Source organism: Oryctolagus cuniculus, chromosome 16, assembly GCF_051225735.1.
Source record: "Oryctolagus cuniculus isolate XC-2025 breed Fujian yellow rabbit chromosome 16, ASM5122573v1, whole genome shotgun sequence".
In the NCBI taxonomy this organism is placed as follows: Eukaryota; Metazoa; Chordata; class Mammalia; order Lagomorpha; family Leporidae; genus Oryctolagus; species Oryctolagus cuniculus.
This window is the reverse complement of record NC_142882.1, coordinates 213,476-236,996: the sequence shown is the minus strand read 5'-3', so window position 1 is coordinate 236,996 and position 23,521 is coordinate 213,476. Positions and strand designations below refer to the sequence as shown.

The following is a 23,521-nucleotide window of genomic DNA, read 5'->3' as shown; positions in this document are numbered from 1 at the left end:
CCAGGAGAGGATCCTGGGAGAGACAGCCGTGTCCACTGACGCTGGGACTGACCCCAGCCTGGGCTCTGCTCCTGCCACACCCTGAGGGGGCCCGGGGTGGGGGTGGGGGTTTGGCACCTGGGCCCAACAGTGTGGACTCCCACCGGACACACCCCTGGGGCTGCCCACCTGAGCCCACACCCTCTGCCCACGGAGGAGGACGCTGTCGTGCGCCCCTCCCCCAGAGCCGCGCCCTGACAGCAGCAGACACGCGAAGCCCGGCGCGGCTCGGGCAGTGCGCAGGCTGCGGGCGGTGATCTCACTCTCCCATCTATCGATCGCTCCGGCCGCCCCGCCCTCTGCCTGGGGCCCGGCGCGCGCAGGGGGCGGGTGCAGACGAGGCGCCCCTTCAGCCTGGGAAACTGAGGCCCGACCCCCGCACCCCGGGGCCGCGGTCTCGTGGAGGCGGGGGGTGCTCCCCAGGCCCGCTCCGCCGCCCATAGCGCAGCTCACCCTGCGCGAGGGCGTGGCAGGATCCCGGAACGAGGGCTAGGGGTCTCCCTCCCTGGCGGCGCCACCGCCCCTCCATCCGTCCCGGGCAGAGGGGGGCAATTTGCCAGCCTGTCCCGGCTCAGGGGTCGCGGGTGAGGCCTTGGGTTCGGAACCTCGCTCCTCCCTGGGCTCCGGGTTCCAGGCCGGTACCCGCGGCCTGGGCGGACCCGGGTTTCCCCAGCCTCCCGGCCAGGCGCCAAGACGCGCAGGGCCGGGGTCCGAGGGGCGCAGCCCCCCGCGGCTGCGCGCTGGGCCGGGCGGATGACATCACCGGGCCGGGGCGGGGAGGAGCGCGGCGCGGGAGGCGCGGAGGCGCGGGAGCCGCGGAGGAGCGGCAGGGCCTCCTAGGCAGGCGCAGCGCCCGGCGGGCTCTGTGGGGCGGCCGCCGCCATGACGCAGGGTCCGGGCGGGCGCGCGCCCCCCGCGCCCCCCGCGCCCCCCGAGCCCGAGGCGCCCACCACCTTCTGCGCGCTGCTGCCGCGAATGCCGCAGTGGAAGTTCGCGGCCCCCGCCGGCTTCCTGGGCCGCGGCCCCGCGGCGGCGCGTACCCCGGGGGCTGCGGGCACCGCCCACGCTCCGTCGGAGCCCGAGGGCCCGGCGGGGGTCCCGGCGCTGGCAGCCGCGGTCCTGGGCGCCTGCGAGCCGCGCTGCGCCGCGCCCTGCCCGCTGCCGGCGCTCGGCCGCTGTCGGGCTGCGGGGGCGCGCGGGGCGCGGGGCGAGCGGGCCGCCGCGGGGCCCGCGGACGCCGAGTGGATCCGCAAGGGCAGCTTCATCCACAAGCCGGCGCACGGCTGGCTGCACCCCGACGCCAGGGTGCTGGGGCCCGGCGTCTCCTACATCGTGCGGGTGAGTGCCCCGCCCCGGCTGTCCTCGGCGACCGCCGGGCACGACAGCGGGGGTCTCTCCATCTCTAGACCCCCGGCCCCGCCTCCCGGACCCCGGCTCCAGCCCGCGCGCCGCGGACGCCCCACCCGAGGCACCGGGGTCCGAGTTCCCATGGCGTCACGTGGGGAGGGGCGGGGAGAGGATGGCAGGTGGGAGGCGGATGCGCATGCGCAGCTGGGGGACCCCCCCCCCCCCGCCGTTCCGGGGCGGGCGGCCGAGCTGGTGGCCTTCGGGGATCCGGAGGGGGAGTGTGGCGGGCGGGGCGTTTGGGAGGCGAGTGTTCGCGGGCAGACCCCGTTGTTCAGGCGTGAGGCCGCACCACACCTGCCACACCTGCGCACGTCCATGCACACCGGGCCCCGACGCCCCGCCCAGTGTGTGCCCCCAGCCCCGCAGACATGCACGTGGCCTGGGGCTTTGAGCCGCGGGCTGGGCGTGAAGTCTTTGGGGGTTAGGGCGGCCGGATCCAGGCCCGGGAGTTTGTAAGGTGGAAGGCAGGGTGCAGGGAGGAAGGCTGGAGCGCCGGATGCGGGGATCTGCTGCGGGGATGCCTCCGTGTGCAGTCAGGGCCGCAGGACCCCGAGGACGCCAGCGCTGTTCCGGGTGATACCGCGCACCGCACCACCTGCGGATTCAGACTTTCTGTGGCCTTCCGCCCTGTGTGGGCACCTTGGCCTTCTGTGCGCACCTGGGCCCTGTGTGGGCACCTGGGCCCTGTGTGGGCACCTGGGCCCTGTGTGGACACCTTGGCCTTCTGTGGACACCTTGGCCCTGTGTGGACACCTGGGCCCTGTCTGGATACCTGGGCCCTGTGTGGGCACCTGGGCCCTGTCTGGATACCTGGGCCCTGTGTGGGCACCTGGGCCCTGTGTGAGCACCTGGGCCCTATGTGGACACCTTGGCCTTCTGTGGACACCTTGGCCTTCTGTGGACACCTGGGCCCTGTCTGGATACCTGGGCCCTGTGTGGGCACCTGGGCCCTGTGTGAGCACCTGGGCCCTGTGTGAGCACCTGGGCCCTGTCTGGGCACCTGGGCCCTGTGTGGACACCTGGGCCCTGTGTGGACACCTGGGCCCTGTGTGGGCACCTGGGCCCTGTCTGGACACCTGGGCCCTATGTGGACACCTTGGCCTTCTGTGGACACCTTGGCCCTGTGTGGACACCTGGGCCCTGTCTGGATACCTGGGCCCTGTGTGGGCACCTGGGCCCTGTGTGAGCACCTGGGCCCTGTGTGAGCACCTGGGCCCTGTCTGGGCACCTGGACCCTGTGTGGACACCTGGGCCCTGTGTGGACACCTGGGCCCTGTGTGGACACCTGGGCCCTGTCTGGACACCTGGGCCCTATGTGGACACCTTGGCCTTCTGTGGACACCTGGGCCCTGTGTGGACACCTGGGCCCTGTCTGGATACCTGGGCCCTGTCTGGACACCTGGGCCCTGTGTGGAGGCAGCAGCTCCCAGAGGATCAGAGCCGGGGGCTGGGGCCACCATCTCCAGCCCATCACTGGGCAACTCCGAGGGCTCCACGTGGCCACTGTCATCTCCATGCCCTCCTGCTGGGGTCCCCTCCCTCCCCTCCGTGGTGCTGTCTGTGAAGCCATTGTCTGCACTGCCGACCCCCCTGGCCAGCCCGCTGGGGCTCCACCCCCAAGCCCACGGGGGCTCTCGGCTCGGCTCCCGCCAGCAACACCAAGCGCGATCCCGCCATGGGGCCTTGGCAATGGCCCTGCTGGCCTGGACACCCTTCCCGCACCCTCGGGCCTCAGCTCCCACGTCCGCTCCAGGCAGGCCTTCCTCACGTGCTCTGGGACACGACCCTGGCCCCCTACCTGCACGTGGAACACAGCACCCTGCCACCCCTGCTCCACCCCTGCACACGTGTCCTGCCACACCTGTGTGCCACAGCATTCCCCCTTTGTGTCGACTTAAGTTTCTAAGGAACACGAGTAATTTTTAGGGTGTGTTCTGTGTACTATTTTGGACTTAGAGTAGGAAATATTCACCATTTAAAAAAAAAGTTTTATTTATTCATCTGAAATGCACAGTTGCTGAGAGAGAGAGGGAAACATAGAGAGACATCTACCATCTGTTGGTTCACTCTCCAAATGTCCACAAAGGCCAGGGCTGGGCCAGATGGAAGCTATGAGCCAGGTGCTTCATGTGGGTCTCCCACGCGGGTGCAGTGTCCCAAGCACTTGGGCCCTCGTCCACAGCTTTCCCAGGTGCATTAGCAGGGAGCTGGATGGGAAGGGAGGACTTGAACTGGTGCCCACATGGGATGCCGGCTCTGCAGACGGCAGCTTTGCCTGCCCCTGTGGTGTGTCCTGCACCTGCACTGGCCCAGGGGCCCCTGCTCCTAGATGCTCCCGTCCCTCAGTCTCTGAGAGATTGTGCAAGGAACTCGGCTCGGTCAGGGCCAGAGCACAGGGATGGGGTTGGCAGACAGAAAACCCTCGGAGCTGGGGGCGTGGCCTCGGTGTCTGAGCCCGAGCCCGGGAGGGCACAGCTGCGTGAACAAGTGAGGGCGGGGCAGGGCGGGGCAGCAGGTGCAGCCAGGAGGGGACGCCCAGGGGCCAGGGACAGTGTTTCGCTGCTCTTCTGTGCGGGTGGGCCCCTCCGGCCGGTGCCCTGGCCTCGCCAGCCGACTCGGCTCTCTCCCCGCAGTACATGGGCTGCATCGAGGTCCTCCGCTCCATGCGCTCCCTGGACTTCCACACTCGCACCCAGGTCACCAGGTGAGCCTCAGGGACGGGGTGGCCCTGGCTGACATCCATGAAGAAACCCCCTGCATCTCGCCCAGCGGGTCAGGCACGGCCAGGGCGGCACACTTGTCCCCAGTGCCCGCCGCCCGCCCCCTCTTCCTCTGTGAAGTGGACAGCAGAGACGGCCCCTCGAGGTGCGGTGTGGGCACTGCCCTTGGTGGGAACGGCAGGTGCGGCTGTGGCCATTCCTGTGATCCAGGCTGGGACTGGGAGGGCCCGGCCCCTTGTCCCTGTTCTGTGTTCCGAGTGGGAACATGGATCATGGGTGCATGTGTGTGTGTGCGCGCGCGTGTGCATGTGCGGGGGACGTCTGTTGGATGGGAACACTTATTTCTGCACCCAGTTTTCAGCCCTGTTGCCGGGCGCCCGCCCAGAGCACACTGAGCCCTTCCAGAACCTTCCAGTCTGCAACACCTACCTCTTTAACACCCCACACGCGCCCCCAGCCCCAGCGACCCCGTGTCTCCTCCTGTCCCCGTGGAGTCCCCTGTCCTGGATGTGTCCTGTCAGTGTGCCCGTGTCTGTCTGTGTCTCCCTGGACCTGGCGACCTCAGGTCCCTCCACCTGTGGTGCGTGTCAGAGCCTTGCTCCTGTTTCTGGCTTTGTGGTGCTCCCCGTGTGCATGGACCGCGCTGCGTGTGTCCACCGTTTGCATGGACCCTGTCACCACCCCTGTGCCCTGCGTGTCCACTCGCCTCTGCACGGACGCTGTTCCCCGCCCCCACACGTCCACTCGCTTCTGCACCGACCCTGTGCCCCCCCACCATGTATCCACTCACCTCTACACGGACCCTGTGCCTTGCGTGTCCACTCGCCTCTGCACCGACCCTGTTCCCTGCCCCCACACTTCCACTCGCCTCTGCACGGACCCTGTGCCCTGCGTGTCCACTCGCCTCTACACGGACCCTGTTCCCCGCCCCCACACGTCCACTCACCTCTGCACCGACCCTGTGCCCTGCATGTCCACTCACCTCTACACGGACCCTGTGCCCTGCCCCCACATGTCCACTCGCCTCTACACCGACCCTGTGCCCCCCTACCGTGTATCCACTCACCTCTGCACTGACCCTGCCCTGTCCCCTGCCCGGGACAGTCCAGACCACGAGCTGCAGGTGCCCATGCACACGTGCGTGTCCACAGGTGTTAAAGGAAAACACTGGGGCGCACAGTGTGGGTGGAGTTGCAGCCCCCCCCCGCTCTGCGCACAGTGGCTCCACCCCCACACTCCGCTCTGCACATGGCTGCCCCACACAGTGGCCTCCGCACCTGCTTCCCCTGCCCCCCACCCTGCACGTGGCAGCCCCCACACCCGCCCCTGGACCCCCCACTGCTCCGCACACATCTGCTCCTGCACGCCCACCCTGCACTTGACGGCCCCCGAACTCCACCCAGTGTGGGGAGGGTGCAGTCCCCACAGGACCCCGACACTTCCAGCGTGGGCCTGCCGCATCGTCAGGGATGGGGGTGCCCCAGGTTCCCTCCTGGGGTCTAGGATCGGCTTCTGTGAGGGGCCCTGCTGGCCCCGCCCCCTGAGCCCCCCCACTCAGCCCTGCTCCCTCCCTTGCCCCTTGCCCCCTGTAGCCCTCTCCTCTTGGAGCCCCTCCCCCAGTGTTCTGTCCTGCTCCATCCTGAGCCCCATCCCCAGCGCCCCTCCCTGTGACCTCTGCCCCCTGCAGCCCCCCTCTCTCTGACACAGGGAGGCCATCAACCGCCTGCACGAGGCTGTGCCTGGCGTCCGGGGCTCCTGGAAGAAGAAGGTGGGTGATCCGTGTGGTCCCCAAGGGGGTGCCGTCAGGCCCATGGGGAGCCCTCAAGCCACGCCCCCACAGGCAGGCCCTGCCTCTGCCCCAGGCCACGCCCCACAAGGCAGGCCCCGCCTCTGCCTCAGGCACGCCCACACAAGGACGTCCTGCCTCTGCCTCAGGCCACGCCCCCCACAAGGCAGGCCCTTCCTCTGCCTCAGGCCACACCCCACACAGCAGGCCCCACCTCTGCCTCAGGCCACGCCCCACACCACAGACAGGCCCCACCTCTGCCTCAGGCCACGCCCCCACAGCAGGCCCCACCTCTGCCTCAGGCCACGCCCACACCACAGGCCCGGTCTCTGTCCCCAGGCCACACCCCCACAGCAGGCCCCACCTCTGCCTCAGGCCACGCCCCCACAGCAGGCCCGGTCTCTGTCCGCAGGCCCCCAACAAGGCTCTGGCCTCCATCCTGGGCAAGAGCAACCTGCGCTTTGCCGGCATGAGCATCTCGGTGCACATCTCCATCGACGGCCTCAGCCTCTCGGTGCCGGCCACGCGCCAGGTGGGTCTGGCCCCACTGGGAGGCCCCAGGGCCAGCGTCCAGCGTCCAGGTGCCCGGATGAGTGGGGGAGGTGCAGGGAGCACGCACCTGAGCCACCTCCAGGGGTCCAGGGGCGACGTCAGTGAGCACAGAGTGGGGCTCCCGGGCACCCCCCACGGTTGTCATGACGACAGCAGTGCCCCGGGCGTGGGGTAGGAGAGCTCAGGACGTCTCCCCCCAGAGCCCCATCCCAGTGTCCAGTGTCGGGTTGGGTCCTGGCTTCCTGTCTTCTGTGGAAACAGGGTGATGGCAAGAAGGAGGGGGCCTCACAAACCCCCAGAGCACACGGCGGGGCCCTAGAGGGGCGTGGGCTCTGAGGACGGAGGCAGAGGGGAGGGGTCTCCCTGTGCACAAGGGAGCAGCACTGTGCGGAGGCTGGGGTGTCCAAGAGCAGGGTCCTGGAGGTTGGAGAGAACGGGGCTGGCGTGGGGCGTAGCCTCTGGGGCCGCTGAGACGTGGGGCCGGGCCGGGGCGTTGCTGAGACAGGGGGGCTGAGACGGGCTGGGCTGGGGGACCAGCGTGGGGGTGCTGAGAACGGGGGTCTGAGACAGGAGGCCAGGATGGGGGTCTGGGGCTGGGGGGCTGAGACAGTGGGAGGCTGGGATGGGAGCGTCTCTGCATCTCCCCGACCCCGTGCAGGGGATGCTGGGAGATGTTCTGTGCCAAGCGGGGTTGGGGCAGAGCCTCAGAACCCTGTGGAGACCACACAGTGAGGAGTGGGGGCTTGGGTGAGGGCAGCATGAAGTGGGGCCATGCAGATGAGCGTGCAAATGAGCACACAGGTGGCCAGGCCAGGGGAGTGAGCGGCAGGGGTAGCTTGTGTGTGTGTCTGTGTGTGTGTGTCTCTCTGTGTCTGTGTATGTGGGGAGTGAGCGGCAGGGGTAGCTTGTGTCTTTGTGTGTGTGTCTTTGTGTCTCTCTGTGTCTGTGTATCCGGGGAGTGAGCGACAGGGGTAGCTTGTGTGTGTGTGTGTGTGAGTTTGTGTGTCTGTGTGTCTCCCTGTGTCTGTGTATCCGGGGATGCTGACCTGTATGGGAGTGTCCAAGTGCTGCACTGGGAGACAGTCCACCACTGGGGGGTGTGCGCACCACCTGGAACCCCAGTCCTGCCCTCCCCTGGGTCCCCAGCTCCTTGGATGCTCAGGTGTGCTGGCTAGCCTGGCCCAGGGCCTGTCCCCTCTGGTCCCCGCTGTTTGGGACCCCCGTGACCGCCTGTCTCCCCCCTGGTCCCTGCTTTGGGGCCTCTGTGACCGCCTGTCTCCCCTCTGGTCCCTGCTGTCCGGGGCCCCTGTGACCACCTGTGCCTCTCGGCCACAGACCATCGCCAGCCACCACATGCAGTCCATCTCCTTTGCGTCCGGCGGTGACAAGGTAAGGCCAGGCTGGGGGGGCAAACCTGCAGCACCTGCCCACGCCGGGGTCCCAGATGGCCCCGCTGACTGCTCCCACTGCCCCCCCCCAGGACATGACAGATTACGTGGCCTACGTGGCCAAGGACCCAGTCAACCAGAGAGGTGAGGCTGCGGCCATGGCTGCAGCGGGGGGCGTGGGCAGGGGCTGCGGCCGCTGGGTCCTGACGCCTGTGCCCCCCAGCCTGCCACATCCTGGAGTGCTGTGAGGGGCTCGCACAGCGCGTCATCAGCACCGTGGGCCAGGCCTTCGAGCTGCGTTTCAAGCAGTACCTGCACAGCCCCCCGCAGGTGGGCGCGCCCCCGGACAGGTAAGCCACCGGCGGGGCTCCCGTCTCCTGGCTGCAGGCTGGCCGTGTCTGCTGGGAGGACGGCCGCCGGACAGGGCTGTGGGCTGCATTGCAAGACCAAGGGCGCCCTAAGTGTGTGGGTGCCTGGGCTCTGGCTCTGGAGGGGGCCCCGGGGCACGTGGTCCCCCACCCTGTGTGTTTGCGTGGGGGCTGTGCTGGGAGCTCAGTGTCCTCTGTCCAGGCTGACCGGGCAGGAGGAGTCGGCCTGGGGAGAGGAGGAGGAGCCCCCGGAGCACAGCTACTACAACAGTATCCCAGGCAAGGAGCCGCCCCTGGGGGGGCTGGTGGACTCCAGGCTGGCCCTCGCCCAGCCCTGCGCCCTCGGGACCCTCGGCCAGGTCAGCCTTTGTGTCCTGAACCCCTGACCCGACCCCCAGGTGCCCCTGTCGCTCCATCTGCTCAGTTTTCCTGAGCTGGGCTCCGTCATTCCCGTGTCCACTTCATCCTGGCTGTGCCCACAGCAGGACTGGTGGGGGGTGGGGGGGGCCCTTCCTGAAGAAGCAACCTCTGGGCTGGGCCTGGGAGAGCAGTGTGGGGGCCAGCAGGGCGGGCAGCGGGGCCAGGGTGGTGGACAGAGGGGCCAGGGTGGTGGGCAGAGGGGCCAGGGTGGTGGACAGCGGGGCCAGGGTGGTGGGCAGAGGGGCCAGGGTGGTGGGCAGCGGGGCCAGGGTGATGGACAGCGGGGCCAGGGTGGTGGGCAGAGGGGCCAGGGTGGTGGGCAGAGGGGCCAGGGTGGTGGGCAGCAGGGCCAGGGTGGTGGACAGAGGGGCCAGGGTGGTGGACAGCGGGGCCAGGGTGGTGGGCAGCGGGGCCAGGGTGGTGGACAGTGGGGCCAGCACAGCAGAGGGCCAGGTGGCAGACAGAGTGACCAGCATGGTGGACAGAGGGGCCAGGGTGGTGGGCAGAGGGGCCAGGGTGGTGGACAGAGGGGCCAGGGTGGTGGGCAGCGGGGCCAGGGTGGTGGACAGCGGGACCAGGGTGGTGGGCAGCAGGGCCAGGGTGGTGGACAAAGGGGCCAGGGTGGTGGGCAGAGGGGCCAGGGTGGTGGGCAGCGGGGCCAGGGTGGTGGGCAGAGGGGCCAGGGTGGTGGACAGAGGGGCCAGGGTGGTGGGCAGCGGGGCCAGGGTGGTGGACAGAGGGGCCAGGGTGGTGGGCAGCGGGGCCAGGGTGGTGGACAGCGGGACCAGGGTGGTGGGCAGCAGGGCCAGGGTGGTGGACAGAGGGGCCAGGGTGGTGGGCAGAGGGGCCAGGGTGGTGGGCAGCGGGGCCAGGGTGGTGGACAGAGGGGCCAGGGTGGTGGACAGAGGGGCCAGGGTGGTGGGCAGCGGGGCCAGGGTGGTGGGCAGAGGGGCCAGGGTGGTGGACAGCGGGGCCAGGGTGGTGGGCAGAGGGGCCAGGGTGGTGGACAGCGGGGCCAGGGTGGTGGGCAGCGGGGCCAGGGTGGTGGGCAGCGGGGCCAGGGTGGTGGACAGTGGGGCCAGGGTGGTGGGCAGCGGGGCCAGGGTGGTGGGCAGAGGGGCCAGGGTGGTGGACAGTGGGGCCAGGGTGGTGGACAGCGGGGCCAGGGTGGTGGGCAGCGGGGCCAGCGTGGTGGGCAGCGGGGCCAGGGTGGTGGACAGAGGGGCCAGGGTGGTGGACAGCGGGGCCAGGGTGGTGGACAGCGGGGCCAGGGTGGTGGGCAGCGGGGCCAGCGTGGTGGGCAGCGGGGCCAGGGTGGTGGACAGAGGGGCCAGGATGGTGGGAAGAGGGGCCAGCACAGCAGAGGGCCAGGGTGGTGGGCAGAGGGGCCAGGGTGGTGGGCAGTGGGGCCAGGGTGGTGGGCAGAGGGGCCAGGGTGGTGGACAGTGGGGCCAGCACAACAGAGGGCCAGGTGGCAGACAGAGTGACCAGCATGGTGGACAGAGGGGCCAGGGTGGGCTTGGCAGGAGGGCTGGGCTGCCCTTGCATGGGGAGAAGGCTGGTGAAGGGTGGGTGGTGGGCACCATGCAGACCCCGGTGGGCTCTGGGTGCCCAGGGAGGGTCTAGGGCGGAGACCCCCAGTGTCCCTGGGAGGAGGGAGGCTGGGTGCTGGGCAGGGTGTGTGGGTGTTGAGGGGCCCCATGCTTCTCTCTCAGGGAACGTCCTCTCTTGCCCGGAGGGAGGCCCGTGGCCTGCAGTGGGACCTTTGGCCCTGCGGCGCAGGTAGGACTGGGTGAACCCGCACACCCCGCAAGGCCGCCAGGGGCCCCTCAGCCCAGCTTTGCGCCCTGCTCCTATCTGAGCCCCCAGGTCCCTTGGGGTCCCTGTGTCAAATGGCTCCAGGCACCCAGGAGGGTGGAGGCCTCACAGGAAGTCGCTCACTGCTCCCGCCCCCCTCCCTGGTCGGGGAGCTCCCAGAACATGCATGGATGGAAGCCAGGCCACACGTGTGCTGGGGACATGGCAGTGGTCACACGTGAGCTGGGGACACGGCAGCCAGGTAACACGTGTGTTGGGGACACGGCAGCCAGGTAACACGTGTGCTGGGGACACGGCAGCGGTCACATGTGTGCTGGGGACACGGCAGTGGTCCCACGTGAGCTGGGGACACGGCAGCCAGGTCACACGTGTGCTGGGGACACGGCAGCGGTTACACGTGTGCTGGGGACACGGCAGTGGTCACACGTGAGCTGGGGACACGGCAGCCAGGCCACACGTGTGCTGGGGACACAGCAGCCAGATCACACGTGTGCTGGGGACACGGCAGTGGTCCCACGTGAGCTGGGGACACGGCAGCCAGGCCACACGTGTGCTGGGGACACGGCAGCCAGGCCACACGTGTGCTGGGGACACAGCAGCCAGGTCACACGTGTGCTGGGGACATGGCAGTGGTCACACGTGTGCTGGGGACACGGCAGTGGTCACACATGAGCTGTATAGATGAAGGCCCTGCCCATGCACCCCTTCTTCCTGCAACCCCCACGGCAGTCAGGGGTCAGGGAGACCGGCCATGCAGCTGCGCCTTGGCCCCACGCCCGCAGACGGCAGAGAGAACGTGGGGGAGTCAGGCAGGAGTGGCGGACCACAGGAGCTCAGGGCCCCCCGGCACCTGGGCCTCTCCGGTCACTTCAGGCCCCTGTGCGGCTTTCCAGCCCACTGTGCCTGGGCCTTTGCGAGCGGATGGGGCGGCCTCCCCCCGTCCAGAGCCCCTCCCACATCCCCGCTGACCTCAGCACTCCCCTCCCTCGCCAGCGCCGCCGGGGGACGGCTACGTGCAGGCGGACGCCCAGGGGCCGCGGGACTACGAGGAGCACCTGTACGTCAACACGCAGGGGCTGGACAGCGCAGAGCCTGAGGACCCAGCCGAGGACAGCCCCAAGAAGGACCTGTTCGACATGCGTACGTGGGGCCTGGGGGGCCCTGTCTGACGGGGGAGGCCTGGTGGGCTCCCACAGAGGAACTCTGGGATCTCCTGTGGGAGTCTGCAGTTGGGTGGGAGAGGCTGTGGCACGCTCCCATGGCGTTTCACGGTGCACGGGCCCCAGACTGGGGGTGCCCAAACCTGGCTTGGACCCCCGCCCTGTCTGTTGGGGAGGCGTGGCTCCCCATCTCTGGTTTCCCCAGTCTGATGAGGGCGGCCTGGCCCACGCCTCCGGGAAGGGACTAGTCTGATGGTGGAGGTCTATCTGGTGGATGGGGCCTGCCTTCCTATACCCAAAGTGGCTCAGTCCCAGCGACCCAGCAACCCCACACTGCTGCTGGATGTGGCGGGGGCTGGGGTCCCTCAGGACTGCCCCCTAGGGTCTCCCATGCTGCTGGAAGCCCCCATCCATGTCACCCGACCCCAAGATTTCTGACTGTTGCCAGGCCTGGGGACGCTGGCGTAAGGGGAGGGAGCCCCGGGGCTGGGCGGTGAGGGCTGGGTGCACGCTGGCTCTGAGGGGCGTGTCCAAACCACAGTGGTCCCCGCTGGAAGCAGGACGCGGAGGGACTTCTTCTTGGTGGGCAGTGGCGATGGCAGGTGTCCGGGGTGGGGGGAGCAGTGTTGCGCCGCCAGCCGTGGCCAGTGCTGTAGGACCAGCAGTGACCCGCGAGAGCCCACGCTGGGAGGGAGGGCGCGGGGCAGCCGGAAACCAGGGGGAGGCAGATGTGTGGTCGCCTTGTGGATGCCCAGGAAGCCCAAGGGACTGCACTGGGCTGCGTAAGCCGAGGCCGGGGAGGGCGCCAGGCTGTGCGCGCGCCGCCTGGAAGCTTGGGGGGAGCCGCCCGCCCTCCAGCTCCGGCCCCGCGCCCACCCCTCTCCTCCCTCCGCAGGGCCCTTTGAGGATGCGCTCAGGCTCCACGAGTGCACCCTGGCAGCCCCCCTCCCCCTGGAGGACCAGTGGCCCAGCCCGCCCACTCGCCGGGCCCCCGTGGCCCCCACGGAGGAGCAGCTGCGGCAGGAGCCCTGGTACCACGGGCGCATGAGCCGCCGCGCAGCCGAGAAGCTGCTTCGAGCCGACGGGGACTTCCTCGTGCGCGACAGCGTCACCAACCCCGGGCAGTACGTCCTCTCGGGCATGCAGGCCGGGCAGCCCAAGCACCTGCTCCTCGTGGACCCCGAGGGCGTGGTAAGCGGGCGCGGGCGGGCGGGTTTCTGGAGGCGTCCAGGCCACGCCCTTCCGGCCGCAGTAGCATCCCCCAGTGCTTTGCAAGCTGGCAGGAATCTCAGGGCTCCCGAATTGTGGTTCACAAAAGTGCTCCGCGGTTCAGTCTCCGGATGTGCAAGGCACCGCGGGTCACCTGGGTCCGATGCGCTCTCCTCCCGCGGCCATCAGCACCTTCCAGTAGACACCGATGTCTTTGGGCGAAAACACGGCTTTCTCAGCCACGTGTAGTCGGGCTTTCCAAGCAAGATCTCTCGTACCAGGCGCTCAGGTGTGGTGCTGAGCTGCTGCAGGTGCAGGACCAGCCCGGGGCGGTGGCAGTGGACTCCTCGCTGGCCAGGAGCCCCGGGGGTGCTCAGAGGAGGCGCAGGCTGGACTTCCCCCCGGGGTCAGTGGAGGCACATTGCTGGCCGCGCTCTGTGACGCGGACGCTGTGTTTGGCCCTGCAGGTGCGGACGAAGGATGTGTTGTTCGAGAGCATCAGCCACCTCATCAGCTACCACCTGCAGAACGGGCAGCCCATCGTGGCTGCCGAGAGCGAGCTGCACCTGCGCGGGGTGGTCACCCGGGAGCCCTGAGCCAGGTGTGTGTCACCTGCTGCTTGCCCAGGCAACAGGCTGTTTGCTCTCCTTACCAAAAGATGAGCTACACGCCCCGCAGCGCGCAGATCGGCCGTTTGGAGGATTCGCCGTGGTGGGTGTTAGCACATCCTCATGGTCAGGCAGCCCTCGCTTCTGTCTGCTTCCGGAACGTTCTCACCCAGTAGTAACCCTGGTCTCCAGGAAGCCACTCCCTCTCCTCCTCCAGCCCCTGTGCTGGGCGTTTCCCGTCAGTGGAGCCCACACGTGGGGCCTTCCGTGTGTGCGTCTCTCCCTGGGTGACGTCCTCAGGGTCCTGCATGCGTGGCGCATGTCAGAGCCTCACTCCTGCTCTGGCTGTGTGATGCCCCGGGGGTGGGGGGGTCCATGCCATGTGTGAGCACTCACCCCTGAGGGCGTCCGTGCACGGGCTGGTGTGGGTGTGTGTCTTCACTGTCCAGGAGTGGTGACACAGTGGCCAGCCAGTGACCAGAATCCCGGTGTTAAGTTCTCTGCTGGGTCAGGCTTCCCTCCTGGAGAGGTGGCGTCTGGCCACTCCGCAGTGGACGGTGAGGTGGGTGGAGTTGGCCATCCATCCACCCACCATCCACCCCCACTGTCCACCCACTGTCCATCCGCCCACTGTCCATCCACCCACCGTCCACCTGCCCGACTTGTTGCTGGGGACTGAGGGGCAGCACAAGAATTCTGGGTGACTCAGGAGCTCCGGGAGGGGCGGCTGGGCGGTCTGGACCAGAGAGAGTGGGGCTTTGGTGGGGGGTTGGCGCCCCAGGAAGAGCAGTTTTGGGGGGAGGGGGCAGTGGAACAGGGAGCTGGGGGCTGGGCCCCGAGGGCCAAGCTGCTGGGCCGGTACCCACGGCCACGGCTGTTCCCTGCCGGGCCCTGGCGTTCTCGCTTTGCAGGTTCAGCGTGGCCCAGCATCACACAGCAGGAGCGGGGGCAGACCCAGCGTGGCTCAGTGCCCTGACCCCTGGCGCCTTCTGCCTGCAGACGAGGCCGCCCGCTCCCGCTGCTGCCCCCGCACCAGGGCTGAGCCACGGAACCACTGCTGCCTCTCCTTCCTCCATCCCTGGAATCTGCCGGCCTCCAGCCGCCCCCGGCTGGCCCAGGACCCCGGCTCCTGCAGGAGCCTCCTGCCTGACCGCCACTCACCTGGAGTGACAGCGCACACACCAAAGATGGAGCCTTCCCTCTCCTTGGAAGAGAACTCATCCCCGGGGCAGCTGCCTGCTGGGGGCGGCCGCAGGGCCTGCAGGGGTCGGGTGCCACTCACTCGCTGGGCAGGACACGGCTCCTGCCTGGGCTGGGCTCTGTGCTCCCGCCCGAGAACTGGGGGTGCAGCTCTCGCCCAGGGAGCAGCTGGGGTGCTTCTGGTTCCCAAGGAGGTGGGGGGATGGAGGCGTCCAGGCCATACCACGTCCCTGACCTGGGGGACACTTGCAAGGCCCCGCCCACCCTGGAGACAGGAGGCTGTGCCCAGGGCGCCCTCCCCCGACCTGGACTGGATGCTGACCTGTTTGTAATTAAACCTGGGAATGCCCACGGAGCGTGAGCCGTGCACATCAAGGGCGGGGCCAGGAGGAAGCTCTGGGGTGGGAAGCTGAGCCGAGGATGGGGCCTGGACCGCGCCGAGGGGGCGGCACCTGTGGTGTCCATCCAAGGAGCACCCAGACACCCTCGCCACCTCCCTGACTTACCGGCAGCTGTTCCCTGCTCCTCTCTCCGAGATGTCCCTCGTACACCCCTGGCCACGGCCTCTCACCCTCTGGCCGCCCACCCGCGTCCAAATGTGCTTTCAGCTCCGGTCACCTGAGCCGCTGCCTCCTAGACAGCCCCCAGGGACCCGGGACCCTCCTGACCCCCGCTAAAGAACGCCCACTGGTGCTGAGGGCAAGGCTGCCCAGGTCTGGGTCTCCATGGAAGGGCTGCACATTTCCTGTGGCCAGCAGCCTCAGCCCATGGCCTTGGGGCCACCAATCCCTGTGCCTTTTTCTCCCTCCCTTCCTCCCTCCCTCCTTCCCTTTCCCTTCCTTCCTTCCTTCCTTCCTTCCTTCCTTCCTTCCTTCCTTCCTTCCTTCCTTCCTTCCTTCCTTCCATTTATTTTATCTGAAAGGCAGACTGGCTGGAAGAGACAGAGAAATCTTCCATCCGCTGGTTCACTCCCCAGATGGCTGAAATGGCCAGGGCAGGTCCAGACGGAAGTCAGGAGCCAGGAACTCCATCCGGTCTCCCACGTGGGTGCAGGGACCCAAGCGCTCAGGCCAACGGCTTCTGCTTCCCCAGGTACATTAGCAGGGCGCTGGACGGAAAGCAGAGCGGCTGCGACTTGAACCGGTGCCCATATGGGATTATGGGATGCCGGCGTCACAGGCAGCAGCTTAAGTCACTTCCCCACAGCCCCCCCCGCCCCTCCCCCGTGCGTTCCACAGGCTTCGATCCCACTCAGGTACACCTGTCAGAGGAGCGTTTTAATGCTGTGTCACTCACTGGCCCATCTATCCATCCAGCTACCCACCTTTTATCCATCCACCCATCACCCCCCAGCCCGCTGTCCATCCACCTGTCTACCCGTCCACCCATCCATCCACTTACCTGTCCGTCTACCCATCTGTCCATCCACTTACCCGTCCATCCATCCACGCATCTATCCGCCGTCCGTCCCTCCATCCACCCACCTCCCTGCCTGTCCGTCCCTCCATGCGACCACGGCCCCTGTGGCCATCCACCCAACCCTCCACCTACTCACCTGCCCATCCACTCAGTGTCCATGCACCCGCCTGCTGCCTCTACCCAACACCTCTAACCTGCCTGTTGAGCAACAGCTGGTGGGCAGCAGGGCTGCAGCAGTGGCCAAGCCAGACATGGTCTTGGGGACAGCACTAATGGTAGGATGACAGCCGTGCAAGGAGTCATACAAGAGGGTGTCTGGGGGTGTGGGCAGAGGACGAGGTGGGGGCCCTGGTGTGCGGGAGCCCGGCGGCGTGTGGAGCGCAAGGCACGCAGGGGGCACAGGGCGGGGGTGCAGGGCAGTGCTGAGGCCGGACGTGGCGCCGGCGGCCGCTCCACGGTCTTTTCAGCCCGGGGTGGGCATTAGTCACGAGAGGAGCTGCCCAAGCAGGAAGTGTGCTGCTGGGGACAGGACGGCGATGGGGAGGGCAGGGAGGCGGCCCTGGGATCCAGACCTCCCTCCAACATCGTCCTGGGCCCCGCCCACCATCTCGGAGGCCCTACCGGCCTGGCACCCACAGGGACCATCGCTGGGAGCTCTGGCTGCGCACCCTGCAGACGAGGGCGCGCAGGCTGCGAGTGTGGGGACAGCTGCGGCCACACCCCCGGGAGGGGCAGAGCTGGGTCCATTCTGCTGTCCACACTGGCCGAGCTGGGGTTCCCTGAGCGTGACGGGAGCCGGGCAGCAGGACGCCAGAGGCCTGGCTCCTGCTGCTTTCTGTCTTCAATCATTCGGTCGACAAACGCTTCCTGCCCCAACCTTGCCTCGGGTGAGAGGTGGGGGAGACCCGGGTTCAAATCTGACGCGTGGATTGGTCGCGCAGCCTGGAGGGGCTGTGCTGGCACTGTGGCCGGGCAGAGTGAGTGCAGCCCGCGGCGCCAGCCTCTGCTGGCACTGAGCCAGGCGGTGGCGATGTCCCTAGGCCTCCGCTGCCTGACCTGGGCTCGAGACAGGGAAGCTCCAGGCTGTTCTGCTGGGAGCTTGTGATGCCGGTCACAGAACTACCTCCAGTCGCGTGGCACACGTTGCCTGCTCGGAGCTGTGTTCAGTCTCTGCCGCCTCCCTGCTCTGCCGGAGGCCTCTGGGCACAGCAGAGGGCTAGGCCCACCTCTGGGCAGCACCTGTGTCGCGGGTGGACGACGAGGGCCACAGCCTGCCGATGCCAGCGGGCCAGTGGGCCACTCCGACCTCCTTCCAGGAAGGCCACAGCCGGGATTCCCCCCACCCTCACCCCCACCGCCGCCAGGTGGGAGGGAGGCAGACAGCTTTGTTGACCAGTAGTGGCTCCTGTCTCCCCGGGACAATGCAGAGCAAACCGGCTGGGAGGGTCTGGCCTGGTGGCCGCCCCAGGAGGCCCACAGGGCCCTGATGGGGCTGAGGGGCAGCGCTGGTGGGCCCAGGGCCAGGGGCTCCTCTTCCTTTTCTGCACAGTGCCCTGCTGACCCCTTGCCCTGATGCTGTTGTGCAGGGGCTGCCAAGGAGACTGAGGCACAGAGAGGTGTAGACGCTGCCTGAAGGCGCCCAGCAGGGAGTGGACCCTGACAAAGCAGCTCTAGGAGCCGGCTGGGAGGAGCCAGTCTCTCCGCTGTCTGCCTGACTTTGGTGGGCCCCCACCGGGCTGCTTTGCCACCAGCAGAGCTGGCACTGGGGTGCGCGCTGCTCCAGGGGCCGGCTTCCGCCGTGGGGTTTACCTGCCTGTCTCTGGTAGTATTTAGTGCACCCGGCTGGGCCTGGAGTCATGCTTGGGCTGTCCACACCCCGTGCGCCCCGAGCAGGGGCCATGGCCCTCAGCGGAGGGTGTCGCTGGCCAGAACTGACACAGGCTTTGTGTCAGCCTCCCGACGGGTGTCCACGGTGGGGCTCCTCAGGGTTTGCTGGGTGAGGCCTCTGGGGGCATCCTGTTTCCCACCCCCACCGCTCTGACCCACAGCTCGGCTCTGACACTGCACCCCCCCACCCCTCGCCTCCCTGTGCAGCCCCCGCCCACCCTAGGTGTGATCCCTGTGGCCGGGGACATCGGTGGTGTCAGAAAGTCTTGGGCTCCTGCCAGCTCCAAGTTGGCCAGTGACACTGGCCTCCAACAGAGGCTGGGGACGGAGGCGGTAGGAGCCCTGCCCCTTCCTCACTTCTGTGACTCACCTGGGCCCCTCTCTGCTGTCCTTCCTCCCGCTGGACGCCGGGTGTCTACCCACAGCAAGTAGGCGCTCAGTCCACGGCTGCGCTGAGGGCGCAGGCGGCAGCCACCCGGCTCTGGCGGGGAGAAGACGGCCGCCCACATCCTGGGGTGACCGCCGGACGCCGAGCCCCGAGCCCATCATCGCCCCGGCCCTCCGCGAGCTGCCGGGCCCCCTGCTCGCGTCTCCGCTCGGTCCTCCAGGCTCCGCCCTGCGACCCCCGGGGGCGCGCGGGCGCGCGGCCGTACTAGGAGGAATACGGCGCGCGGCGGCGGCGGGGCTGGGCGGCTTTGCGCTGAGCCCGGAGCCCGACTGCGCCGCGGCGGCCGCCTGGAAGCCGGCCCCGGCCCCCGCGCGCCCGCAGCGGAGCCCCAGCCTCCGGCCGACGCCCTCTTGGGCAGGTGAGCCCCGGAACCGCGCCGCGCGCTCCGGCCCAGCTCGGAGCCCAGACCCCGCTGGGAGCATCCACAGGTGGGGGGAGCTCAGGGCGGGACTGAGGCGCCCGCGGCGGCCGCTGCTCGGGTCCTCCCCGGGGCTGGCCCTCTGGGGGCGTGTGCGGGCGACCCCCAGTGTCCGGCGGGGACCGCGCCACCCCCCCCCCCCAACCCCGGTCCCTGGCTGGGCGCTAGGAAGTTGAGCGCGGTCAGGAGGGGAGGGGGGTGGAGGGCGCTGGCCGGGCCTGGGGCCCCTGACCGCTTGCCTCTCTCCGCAGACGCTGCCGCCCCCATGAGGAAAACCAACCTGTGGTTCCTGGAGCGACTGCGGGGCTCCGGGGAGAACGGGGCTGCGCGGGGCGCTGGCGGGGAGGCCGGGGACCGGGCCTCCAGGGGGCCCCTGTACAGCAACGTGCTGACCCCCGACAAGATCCCCGACTTCTTCATTCCCCCTAAGCTGCCCTCGGGCCCCCCGGAGGCCGAAGGGCAGGCGGAGCCGGGCCCGGCCGCGTCGGAGCAGAGCCCGGCCTCGGCCGCGCCGCGCCGCGCCCCTCGGAGCCCCCGGCTGCCGGCCAAGCTGGCGGCCGAGAGCAGGAGCCTGCTGAAGGCGGCCACGCGGCACGTTATCCAGATCGAGAGCGCAGAGGACTGGCCGGCCGAGGAGGCCGCGGGCGCCGGCGCGGAGTCCCTGCCCTCCGTCCCCAAGGCGCAAACGTCCTACGGCGTCGCCGCGCTGGCCGAGAGCCCGCACACGCGGCGCAAGGAGTCCCTGTTCCACAGCGAGCACGGTGCCCTGGCCCAGGTGGGCTCCCCTGGGGCCGGCCGCCGCCGGGCGGGCGCCCAGGCCAACGGCGGTGCCGGGGGCCCCGGGGAGGCCGGGGGCGCCCTCGCCAGCCCCGGCCGCTACTTCAGCGGCGGGGAGAGCGACACGGGGTCCTCCGCCGAGTCGTCCCCGTTCGGGTCCCCATTGTTGTCACGCTCCGTGTCGCTGCTGAAGGGCTTCGCCCAGGACGGCCAGGCCAAGGTCAGCCAGCTCCGGCACTCGGTCGGGCGCCACGGCTCCCTGTCGGCGGAGGACAGCACGCCGGACACCAGCCCTGGCGTCCGGCGGCGCCTGACCCGCCGCGCCGCGCAGGAACCCGGCCCAGAGTCGGGCGCGGCGCCGCGCGCAGAGCGCACCGTGCGGCTGGGCGCTCGGGGCAGCGTGCGCCTGCTGGCCGAGTACGAGGCAGCCCAGGCCCGGCTGCGGGTGCGCCTGCTGGCCGCCGAGGGCCTCTACGACCACCTGTGTGACGCCCGCAGCATCAACTGCTGCGTGGGGCTGTGCCTGGTGCCGGGCAAGCTGCAGAAGCAGCGTAGCACCATCGTCAAGAACAGCCGCCACCCCATCTTCAACGAGGACTTCTTCTTCGACGGCCTGGGCCCGGCCAGCGTCCGCAAGCTGGCGCTCAGGGTCAAGGTGGTCAACAAGGGGGGCAGCCTCAAGCGAGACACGCTGCTGGGCGAGGAGGAGCTGCCCCTGACGGCCCTGCTGCCGGTCCTGTGAGAGCGGGCGCAGGCGCCGCGGGCTGGGGTCCGGCCGGGGCTGCCTGCAGGCTCTGGCTGCGTCTGTGGGATGGCCCCCTCTGGCCTTTGCTGGGCAGAAAGCCCCTGTGTCCCCTCCAGAGCGGTTCCTAGGGGCCCCGGGCAAGGCAGGGCCACACACAGGGAGGTCACTGGTTCTGTGTCTCTCTTTCCTGTGGCCCTGCCCCCAGCCTCTCTGCCACCAGGAGGAGCTGGGCGTAGGCATCTGTCCCCAGCTTGCGGTGACCACAGACCTAGACCCAGGTTTGCCCACTAAGCCCCCTCCCCAGGCCGGGTTGACACTGGGCTTTGGGGGTGAGAGGGGTCGGGGAACTGCCCAACCTTGCCCCCGAGGGCGCCTGGAGCAGGGCCATGTGGAGCAGGCGGAGGACTGGCCGGGAGCCAGCATGGGGGTCTCCAGACCACTGTGCCACTGCCTTCTGGCCCTGGAGCCTGTGTGCCAGTCCTGCCGGGGTGCCTGGAGCCCTGGCCACTGCCTGGGGGTGCCAGAGAGTGGCTTCCCTCCTTTGGGCCCGTGCCCCCTTCCCTTAGGCCGGCCCACCGTCTGTGGGCTGGGCTGCTCCAGCTGGTGGAGGGTGGGGTCACTAGGGGCCTCTGCTGTGTTGGCCGTGTGGCTCCGTGAGTGTTTGATGGAACTCCAGAGCGGAGCAGGCTGCCCGCCAGCCGAGCACGGCGTTCCTCCCTGCTCACTTTCCCCTCCACAACTTGTTCCTCCGAGTGGACTCCCGGGGGTGTCCCCAGGATTGCGGGGGAGCCCGTCTGTGGCCTTTGCCACCCCCAGCCCACAAGACACGCCTGCGACCCTAGGCTTTGCACGGGGCCTGGGCTGCCGGCCGCGGGCCCTGCACGAGCTCTGACCTCTGCTCTCCCGGGGCGGGGACACCCCCGTTTTATAGCCCGTTTGGTATCTTTGTGTTTGGAGTTGACGTGGTGAACCTTGAAGGCACCTCTCCCTCCGTGTTTGTTTATAAACGCTGTTTTTAGTGCAATAAAGGTGTCTCTGGAATGCGGGGGTGGAGACGCTTGCTTCGCCGTCCAGGCGCCGGGGCTGTCCTCGGAGAAGCGCTTTTCCGGGTTCTCCTGCTCTCTGTGCGGTCCGGGACACAGGTGGGCAGGGAGACCCCAGGGCCACCAGTGTACCAAGCGGGTTTGTGCCCCATCTGCACAGCAGCCACGGAGTGGGAGCCGGGAGGTCCCCACGGGCCGCAGGGCAGTGAGCAGCCGGTGGGACCGAGGGTGGGGCCGGCCCTCACCAGCCAGGAGACAGGTGCTGGGCCTGCCCCTCCTGTGCTTGCCCAGCGGGGCAGCCCTCAGACCAGGCAGGGGCCGGGGCCTCCCCTGCCCTGTCGCCCCACCTGGAGCCTTGGGAGGCCTGGGTTCCCCGGGGGCAGGGGGAGGCCTCAGAGGTTGGCTGGGGTGGCACCTCCTCCGGGAAGCTTCCTCTCCCGTGTGCTGGCCTGTGACCACCACAGACACTGGTCTGTCTCCAACCCCAGGGAGCCCGGAAGCCCCCTGCCCAATGCTGCTGAGCCCTGGGAGGGCCAGGCGGGCAGGCACAGAGCAGCCCTGAATGGGATTTGGGGTCCTCTGCTTGCACCCTGCTCTTCCCACAAGGAAACAGCCGGCTTGCTGCAGGGGGCGTGGCCTTGGCTGCACCTGTTCCTGGCTTCCTCCTCCCGAGCCCCTGCGCAGGGCCCACCTGACAAACCTGGACCTAAAGGTGCAAGGGTCCCGGGGCACACGGGGCGTGTGCTGGCCTTTAGTCGGTGACAATGAGCTGGGTCCCCTCAAATCAGAGCCCCTCAGGGCAGGCGTGACCCCTTCTGTCCCTCCACAGGCCTGACCCCCTCAAGAGCCCCCAGGACAGGTGCTGCCTCCCCCCTCAGACCCTGCACCCCAGGAGCCCCCCAGGACAGGTGCTGCCTCCCCCCTCAGACCCTGTCCCCTAGAAACCCCCAGGACAGGTGCTGCCTCCCCCTCAGACCCTGTCCCCTAGAAACCCCCAGGACAGGTGCCGCCTCCCCCTCAGACCCTGTCCCCCAGGAGCCCTCAGGACAAGTGCTGCCTCCCCCCTCAGACCCTGCAGGACTGGGCTGTCTTCTCTCCTCTCCCCATGGGGCCCAGACCAGGAGCCTTTGTGGAGTTGGGGTCTGGCGCAGCCTCCAGATGAGCCGCAGATGAGCCATGCTAACGAGGCCTGGTTGGGTCCCAGGATGTGTTGCCAGGGCAACCAGGCACTGTCTCGACTGTTCTCACCAGCGGCTCATCCCTGGGCTGCCTGTGTGCACGTGCGTGCATGCGTGTTTGCATCGTGTGTACATGTGTGCACATGGAACTGCATGCGAGTAGGTGCATGTCAGTGTGAGCATGTAACCATGAGAATGCATCCATGCACACGTGGCTGGGTGTGCATTGTATGTTGCCTGGTGTATGCACATGTGTGTTTACAGGTCTGTGGGGGCGTGTGCACCCGTGTGTCACTGTGTGTCCCTGTGCCTGCCCTTGCTGGCCCTCCTGCACCCAGGGAGCACCCAGGGGCCCCAGCAGGATGGTCCTCCTCCTCCAGTGCCCTCCTTGCCCTGCCAGGTCCTTGCGCACCCTGCCTTCCTGTCTGGGCCCCGCTGCCTCCCCACCCCTCCTCGGGGGGCCCTGTGCGTCCCCTGTGAGGGGTCCCGGAGAGAGAATCCAGTGTTTGTGCCACAGCAGCCCAGCTGGGGTCTGTGCAAGGAGGAAGGCAGTGTGTGCTGTCCTTGCAGCCTGGCCACCGCCCCGAGCCTCTGAGCCGTGGGCATCAGGGTCCCTGACTTGGTGCAGATCACAGCAGGGGCCCCAGGGAACACGTGTGGGTCCAGCCGTGCCCTTCTGAGGCCCACGTGGTCCTTTCTCTGCCAGGCCATGGAGGCCCACGTCTCCAGTGGGAAGGAGAAGCAGGGCTGCCCTGGGCACCCCGGCTGGCAGGTGCAGGGCAGGTGCAGGTGCAGGGCAGGTGCAGGTGCGGGGCAGGTGCAGGTGTGGGGCAGGTGCAGGTGTGGGGCAGGTGCAGGTGAAGGGCAGGTGCAGGTGTGGGGCAGGTGCAGGTGTGGGTGCAGGGCAGGTGCAGGTGTGGGGCAGGTGCAG

General features: G+C 68.8%; 2 protein-coding genes across 4 annotated transcripts; both read left to right on the top strand.

The window, feature by feature from the left end:
• The first annotated feature begins 22 nt into the window (after positions 1 to 22).
• SHC2 (SHC adaptor protein 2) lies at positions 23 to 15,026 on the top strand. 2 transcript variants are annotated; one of them, XR_011382808.2, is made up of 14 exons: positions 23 to 1,377; positions 4,080 to 4,150; positions 5,874 to 5,934; positions 6,365 to 6,484; positions 7,840 to 7,893; positions 7,985 to 8,036; positions 8,116 to 8,242; positions 8,463 to 8,619; positions 10,396 to 10,462; positions 11,492 to 11,638; positions 12,554 to 12,849; positions 13,335 to 13,468; positions 13,925 to 14,037; positions 14,475 to 15,026. XR_011382808.2 is itself a non-coding variant. In XM_070058435.2 (13 exons), exons 1-12 carry the CDS (start codon positions 922 to 924, stop codon positions 13,461 to 13,463), a joined length of 1,737 nt encoding a protein of 578 aa, XP_069914536.2. In that variant the 5' UTR covers positions 370 to 921; the 3' UTR covers positions 13,464 to 13,468; positions 14,475 to 15,026. The 2 variants fall into 2 exon arrangements, 1 of the variants encoding a protein (XP_069914536.2); XM_070058435.2 differs by lacking the exon at positions 13,925 to 14,037 and having other exon boundaries at positions 370 to 1,377.
• A 1,119-nt stretch (positions 15,027 to 16,145) lies between these two features.
• On the top strand, positions 16,146 to 21,422 carry C2CD4C (C2 calcium dependent domain containing 4C). 2 transcript variants are annotated; one of them, XM_070058434.2, is made up of 2 exons: positions 16,146 to 18,857; positions 19,099 to 21,422. In XM_070058434.2, the coding sequence occupies exon 2, from the start codon at positions 19,113 to 19,115 to the stop codon at positions 20,364 to 20,366; it is 1,254 nt and encodes a 417-aa protein (XP_069914535.1). In that variant the 5' UTR covers positions 16,146 to 18,857; positions 19,099 to 19,112; the 3' UTR covers positions 20,367 to 21,422. The 2 variants fall into 2 exon arrangements, with proteins under 2 accessions (XP_069914535.1, XP_069914534.1); XM_070058433.2 differs by having other exon boundaries at positions 16,148 to 18,787.
• The last annotated feature ends 2,099 nt before the right edge of the window (positions 21,423 to 23,521 follow it).